Source organism: Triticum urartu, chromosome 4A, assembly GCF_056163025.1.
Source record: "Triticum urartu cultivar PI428250 chromosome 4A, HENAU_Tu73, whole genome shotgun sequence".
Taxonomy (NCBI): domain Eukaryota; kingdom Viridiplantae; phylum Streptophyta; class Magnoliopsida; order Poales; family Poaceae; genus Triticum; species Triticum urartu.
In genome coordinates, this window is record NC_141876.1 from 111178282 (window position 1) to 111185955 (window position 7674).

The window sequence follows — 7674 nt, forward strand, 5'->3', positions numbered from 1 at the left end:
AGTTTATCACCCTAGCTAACTTAGCAAACTTATGGGCAACAACGTTGGCCGAACGACTCATCCAAGAAACTTTAAAATCAGACCTAGAATGCAAAAGCTGCTTTATCTCCTTGATCCATAGGCCGACAACAGAGTAGTCCACCCCTTTGTGATTGATCTTGTTGACAACCACCCTGCTATCGAGCTTTACATGAAGCTTCTCAACGTTCATCTGAATAGCCAGTTACACCGCGCGTCGGCAGGCCAGAACCTCCGACGACTCCGGATCCGTGATGCTCAGGAAGAAATGGCAGGCCCTGGCAAGGAGCGCTCCATTGTGATCTCTTGCAACGACGCCTCCATCTCCTTTATCTCTAGCTCTACTAGTAGCACCATTGGCGTTGAACTTGACCCAGCCCTCAATTGGGGCCTCCCATCTCGGTACTTGTTTTGCCATCACCGTCTGCTCCTTCGTTTGATGCACATTCTTCCATTCCTGCATAAAACTGCACATAGTTTTTGTAATTTCATGCGGTGAGGCAATCCTCTTTCCATCCCTCGCATCATTTCTAGTCATCCATAAGGTATATACAACATGGATCATGGCTTCCTTCTCTTCCTCACTCGCGACAGCTAACCAGGAAAGCATCCATCGGGCCTGTGCTCCATGATCATCCATCGGCGTGGGAGGAGCAGTAACATCAATGCCCTTCTCCGTTCGAAGAAATTTCCAAAAAAGCTGAGCATGTGGACAAGACCAAAACTTGTGCATAATAGTCTCCTCTCTCCCACACGCCACATAGAAAACCCCAGGTTTGATACGGCGCCGATGGACTTCAGACCCAATAGCAAGACCATCTAACTAACATCCACATATGAATTTTTCGCTTAACCTGGAGCATTAGGCCTTGTACAATGGGAGGTGCTTAGGGAAGTGCTTAGAGAAATAAACCAGACTTTTCTTAAGCACCGGTGCTTATTTGTACAGGATAGACGCTTAACTAAGCGTCTCTCCTGTAGAAATAGGCATCGGTGCTTTAGAAAAATCCGGTTTATTTTTCTAAGCATCTCTCTAAGCACCTTTCATTGTACAAGGCCTTAGTGTCCCAAAGAGCCGGTCAATAGAACTTGAGGGCTCGGGCCGGCTCAACGCACATTTCTTCATCGACATCCTGAGATGATATGCAGATTGAACATTGAAGGTTCCATTCTGGCCTTGTTAACATTCCCAGTCGTGCAGCGATGCATTCCTTTGCTCTTGAGTAATACATTTCCTTCACCCTGTAAAAAAAACTTTAGTATTCGTAAAAGGCAACGTGGCACGGTTAACATACTCACAAAATAAAACGTGGCACGGTTAACTGTCAGTTTATGGCGCCCTTTTACATTCGTTCCGCACGCGATCTCGATGTTCATATATGTAGTACTACGTGTGTACGTGCACGTGGATCGTGATCCATGCAACATGATCAGACGCTGCAGGCGCTAATCATCAGTGAGCCGATCGGCTACCGCCGTTCCCGCGATCAATCGAGTTCGCTAGCGGGGCATCTATACGCACAATCAAGCTAGGCACCATGCATGCATGGCGCAGCAACGCCCGCCCGTGCGTCTCCCCCGCGGCATTCCTGAAACGTACGCGCGCCTCCTCCACTTCGCCTTCCAGGCACGTCGATCCACTATATAAACACGCCGCTAGTGCGTCTGCAGAGCACGCACACGACCTTGCATTACTAGAGCTACCTTCCAGCCACAAATCGCCGGGCATCTCTCGCCGGTCGATCGATGGCGCCCGTCGTCAAGTTCGTCGTCGCCGCCCTGCTAGTGCTTGCGGCCATCGCTGGCCCTGGAGACGTCGGCGTCGCCTCGGCCACCACCGGCGCTGCTGGCCCCGCGGCGGCGCCATCGCCGGCCCCACTCGTCGCTCGCCTCCGCCTCGCGCTCTCGGGCATGGCGGAGGAGCAGCAGGGCGGCGGGTGGATGATGGAGTGCTGGGGCGCGGTGACGGAGCTGCGGTCGTGCACCAGCGAGATCGTGCTCTTCTTCCTCAACGGCGAGTCCTACCTGGGCCGCGACTGCTGCATCGCCATCCGCACCGTCACGCTCCACTGCTGGCCCTCCATGCTCGCCTCCATAGGCTTGACCGCCCAGGAGGCCGACATCCTCCGCGGCTTCTGCGACGCTGAGATCCCACACGCTCCTCCCCCGCCGGCGCCGGCCGCCGTGCCGGCGCCTGCTGCGCAGCCATGAGCACGCACGTAGTAGTGCACGTGTAATGTGCACACGCAAATGCGATGTAATAACACGACCTTGAGGAAATAAAATACGGGCCGGCGCTCGTGCGTGCGCACGTGCACTCATTTTGCTTGGTTGTGTTAATATGCAGTTTGCAATCATATTTGGACCTGTTAATTCGGTTCCTCGACTGACGGAACATAAACAAGAAGAGAGAGAAGTTTAAAATAAAATTTTGCACGCATCTTCATGTAGAATTAGATTAGCTGAATTCAGATCCAAATTCAGTTTGTGCAATGAGAAACAAAGAAGACAAATTCAGCATATAGTGTCAAGACAAAAGCCTGAATAATTTCAAAAACTACACCATTCACAACAGAGTATCTTTTTTGTTTGTCAATGTGTATCTAATTTGGATCTCAATTTTTTTTTGGGTTTGTAGACACATGAGAACATCCATGATTTTTTCGGAATTTTATGAAACATTTAAATTTGATTATTTTTCGGATTGGTATCATGGGAGCATATAAGTTGGTATCACTTGATATTCTCCCTCTTTACCATAGCTCCATGGCTCACAAAATTAATCTCCCTTTTTTTTTATTTGTGATAACCTCCAGGCACTATATACTTCCTTCGTCCGAAAATACTTATCATCAAAATGAATAAAAGGGGATGTATCTAGATGTATATTAGTTCTAGATACATCCATTTTTATTCATTTTGATGACAAAATAAAATGAGATGTATCTAGATGTATATTAGTTCTAGATACACCCTTTTTATTCATTTTGATAACAAGTATTTTCGGACGGAGGGATCATAAAAGCTTTTGTAGCATTAAGATCAGACGCCAGGGATAGAGCTTCACTAATCACCGTTGCCTCTAAAGCTTCCGGGTTTGTATCATGAGATATATGGCCTCCTATTTCACACTTAGTGCGTTAAATAGAAGGCAAAACGCAAAAGCGGGTGCTGATCGGTCGGCCCACTAGCATTTTTTTCTTGAATTGTTTCTCTTTTAATTTCGTTTCATATTTTTCATTTTTCAAATTGGTTCCAGTTTATGAAAAAATGTTCAAAATTTCAAAAACTTTTTCATAGTTTAAAAGAAAATTCAAATATATTATATCATGTTTCAATTTTGTTTGAAATTTCACTTCTAAATGTAATTTTTGAATTTTATGGAATTTCTTTTTTTCCAGTTTCCAAAATTGTCTACAGTATCAAAAAAATGCTAGAATTTTCAAAAATGTTCCCATTTTCGAAAAATCTTCGTAATTTGAAATTTTGATCTAATTTGTCCAAACATTTTTCAAAGGCAAATACATTTTAGAAAGCACGAACAAATTTTCCAAATTCGTGCACATTTGTTAAATGTGTGAACAAAATTTTGAAATACTGAACACATTTTATAGTTCTTGAACATTTTTGGAAAATTTTGATTTTTCTAAAACATATGTATAAATTGTGAAATTCCGAACATTTTTTTTGAAAACACGAGCAAAATTTCAAATTTCAAACAGTTTTTGAAAATAGTGAACACTTCTTGAAAAACGTGATTTTTTTAAAAGTGGAGACATTATTTTTAAAAGCATAGTATATTTTCAAAATTGGATTTTTTTTCAAAATATGAACATTTTTAAATTTTTTGAGCATTTAAAATTGAAAAAAATCACTTTTGGAAAAACTATGAGTATAATTTTAAACATAAAAATGAAATCAAGGACAGACCCTGTATATCTTGGTATATGGGCCGGCCCAGTGGATGTCCCTGTGGGTTTCGTTCCTATTTGACAGAAAGCACGTTAAATAAGGAATTCCACAAAATCACTAATTAAGTAGTACTCGTTGCAAAGAACACTCCACTTTTCCAGGTCGCGACAAGTGGCGCACATGCAGCGCGCCACTTGTCGCAACCTGGGAGTTTTCCCTTTTTTTCGTAGATCCGTTTATTCAAAATGTTTTATCTTTTAAACCGCGCGTCCAAATCTCGAACCGTTTTCACCATTGGATTCCTCGCGTCGAGATCTTCAAAACTAGATCCCATGTTGATAGGTTTTGACGAACTTTTTTTCACGAAAAAAATTAGACGAAAGAATCCGGGCGAAAAAACCAAAGCGGGAGTACGGTTTTTTCCTTTTCCGAAAGAGGCACACCCGTGCCTCTCGTGAAATCACATCCGTACCTCTCGTGAAAGCAAAACCGTGACTCTCATGGAAGGAAAAAACAAAAAACGCGTTTTTTTTCCGTTTTCGAGACGCACGGCCGTGACTCTCGCGAAAGCACAACCATGCCTCTCGCGGAAACAAAACCGTGACTCTCGCGAAAGAAAAAAAACAGAAAACGCGTATTTTTTCCCTTTCTGAGAGGCACGGCCGTGACTCTTGCGGAAGCACAACCGTGCCCCTCGCGGAAGCAAAACCATGACTCTCGCGAAAGAAAAAAAACAGGAAACATGTTTTTTTACCGTTTCCGAAAGGAACGATCATGGCTCTCGCTAAAGCACAACTGTGCCTCACGCGAAAAAAAACCGTGACTTCCACGAAAGGAAAAAAAGAAAACGCATTTTTTTGTGCAATTTTTTTTGAAAATTGTTTTTGATCGAAAAGCTAAGGAAGACCGGGGAAAACCAAAACGTAAAAAAAACCGAGAGAAAACCGTTTAAAAAGCCGAAAATGCGTGCGGAAAAATAAAATAAAAAACAAAATCCGGAGAGAGCATCCAGAGCGCGACACGTGACGAATAGCTGAGAGCGCGCCAAGTGACGCTGATCGTTGCGAGGCTCCTGAAGGAGTGCTTGTTAACTAGTTGCTCCCGGAATTCCATGGGATATCTGTCCAGGTTAGAGAATTCTTGAATTTAGTAGCTACGTACATGGGCTTACACTTGAGTTAGTTGTCATGTAGCCAACCCATGAAATAGCTGTAGTTGTCGTTAGTTTAACTCTTGCATAGATCAGAAACACCTAACATCAAATCTTGTCCTATGACAAGAAATTCTAACCTCATCGTCCCAAAATGAGGACAGAAATCTACACCGGAGCTTCATCGACTATGTTTAGACGGATGAACTCGAGAAGAATCGAAACTTAGAAGGCAAATACGAAGAAGAAGCGCCGGCATCCGCTCGAGCGCCATGCCTACCGTCGGCCGCCGGAGCGGTAGGCAGAGGGGAGACGAATTCACAGGCTCGTTGGTGAAAGCCTGAAGGGTATGATTAAAGTGTTAGTCTGAAAAATGCCCATTTTTTCTCGAGAAAAGGATGCATGGACTTTTTACACTTTGAAACACGGTTCTACCCCCTTCTTTTTCTCAACGTGGACATTTTCCTCCACCGAAAGACTAGTAGTATTGTTTTCCTCGTGATGGTACATGTCTAGTCACGGGTATTGAATGAAATATGCCCTAAAGGCAATAATAAAGTTATTATTTATTTCCTTATATTATGATAAATGTTTATTATTCATGCTAGAATTGTATTAACCAGAAACATAATACATGTGTGAATACATAGACAAACAATATGTCACTAGTATGCCTCTACTTGACTAGCTCGTTGAATCAAAGATGGTTAAGTTTCCTAGCCATAGACATGAGTTGTCATTTGATTAACGGGATCACATCATTAGATAATGATGTGATTGACTTGACCCATTCCGTTAGCTTAGCACTTGATCATTTAGTTTGTTGCTATTGCTTTCTTCATGACTTATACATGTTCCTATGACTATGAGATTATGCAAATCCCGTTTACCGGAGGAACACTTTGTGTGCCACCAAACGTCACAACGTAACTGGGTGATTATAAAGGTGCTCTACAGGTGTCTCCGAAGGTACTTGTTGGGTTGACGTATTTCAAGATTAGGATTTGTCACTCCGGTTGTCGGAGAGGTATCTCTGGGCCCACTCGGTAATGCACATCACTATAAGCCTTGCAAGCATTGCAACTAATGAGTTAGTTGCGGGATGATGTGTTACGGAACGGGTAAAGAGACTTGCCGGTAACGAGATTGAACTAGGTATTGAGATACCGATGATCAAATCTCGGGCAAGTAACATACCTATGACAAAGGGAACAACGTATGTTGTTATGCGGTTTGACCGATAAAGATCTTCGTAGAATATGTAGGAGCCAATATGAGCATCCAGGTTCCGCTATTGGTTATTGACCGGAGACGTGTCTCGGTCATGTCTATATAGTTCTCGAACCCGTAGGGTCCGCACGCTTAACGCTACGATGACAGTTATACTATGAGTTTATATGTTTTGATGTACCGAATGAGTTCGGAGTCCCGGATGAGATCGGGGACATGACGAGGAGTCTCAAAATGGTCGAGACGTAAAGATCGATATATTGGACGACTATATTCGGACATCGGAAAGGTTCCGAGTGATTCGGATATTTTCGGGAGTACCAGGGAGTTACGGGAATTCGTATTGTGCCTTAATGGGCCATACGGGAAAGGAGAGAAAGGCCTCAAAGGGTGGCCGCACCCCTCCCCATGGGCTGGTCCGAATTGGACTAGGGAGGGGGCGCCCCCTTCCTTCCTTCTCCTTTTCCCTTCCCTTTCCTTCCCTCCTACTCCTACCACTTGGAAGGGCTCCTAGTTCTACTAGGAAAGGGGGAATCCTACTCCCGGTTGTAGTAGGACTCCCCTAGGGCGCGCCATAGAAAGGGCCGGCCCTCCCCCTCCTTCACTCCTTTATATACGGGGGCAGGGGCACCCCAAAGACACAACAATTGATCTCTTGATCTCTTAGCTGTGTGTGGTGCCCCCCTCCACCATAATCCACCTCGATCATATCGTAGCGGTGCTTATGTGAAGCCCTGCGTCGGTAGAACATCATCAACGTCACCACGCCGTCGTGCTGACGAAACTCTCCCTCAACACTCGGCTAGATCGGAGTTCGAGGGACGTCATCAAGTTGAACGTGTGCAGAACTCGGAGGTGCCGTACGTTCGGTACTTGGATCGGTCAGATCGTGAAGACGTATGACTACATCAACCGCGTTGTCATAACACTTCCTCTTACGGTCTACGAGGGTACGTGTACAACACTCTCCCCTCTCATTGCTATGCATCATCATGATCTTGCGTGTGCGTAGGAATTTTTTTGAAATTACTACGTTCCCCAACGGTGGCATCCGAGCCAGGTTCTATGCGTTGATGTAATATGCACGAGTAGAACACAAGTGAGTTGTGGGCGATATAAGTCATACTGCTTACCAGCATGTCATACTTTGGTTCGGCGGTATTGTTGGATGAAGCGGTCCGGACCAACATTACGCGTACGCTTACGCGAGACTGGTTTTACCGCCGTGCTATGCACACAGGTGACTAGCGGGTGTCAGTTTCTCCAACTTCAGTTGAACCGAGTGTGGCTACGTCCGGTACTTGCGAAGGTTAAAACAACACCAACTTGACAAACTATCGTTGTGGTTTTGATGCGTAGGTAAG

General features: G+C 44.6%; 1 protein-coding gene across 1 annotated transcript; it reads left to right on the forward strand.

Moving 5' to 3' along the window:
* The first annotated feature begins 1736 nt into the window (after positions 1-1736).
* On the forward strand, positions 1737-2229 carry LOC125553940 (egg cell-secreted protein 1.5-like). Its single transcript, XM_048717587.2, has one exon. It carries the CDS (start codon positions 1765-1767, stop codon positions 2227-2229), a length of 465 nt encoding a protein of 154 aa, XP_048573544.2. The 5' UTR covers positions 1737-1764.
* The last annotated feature ends 5445 nt before the right edge of the window (positions 2230-7674 follow it).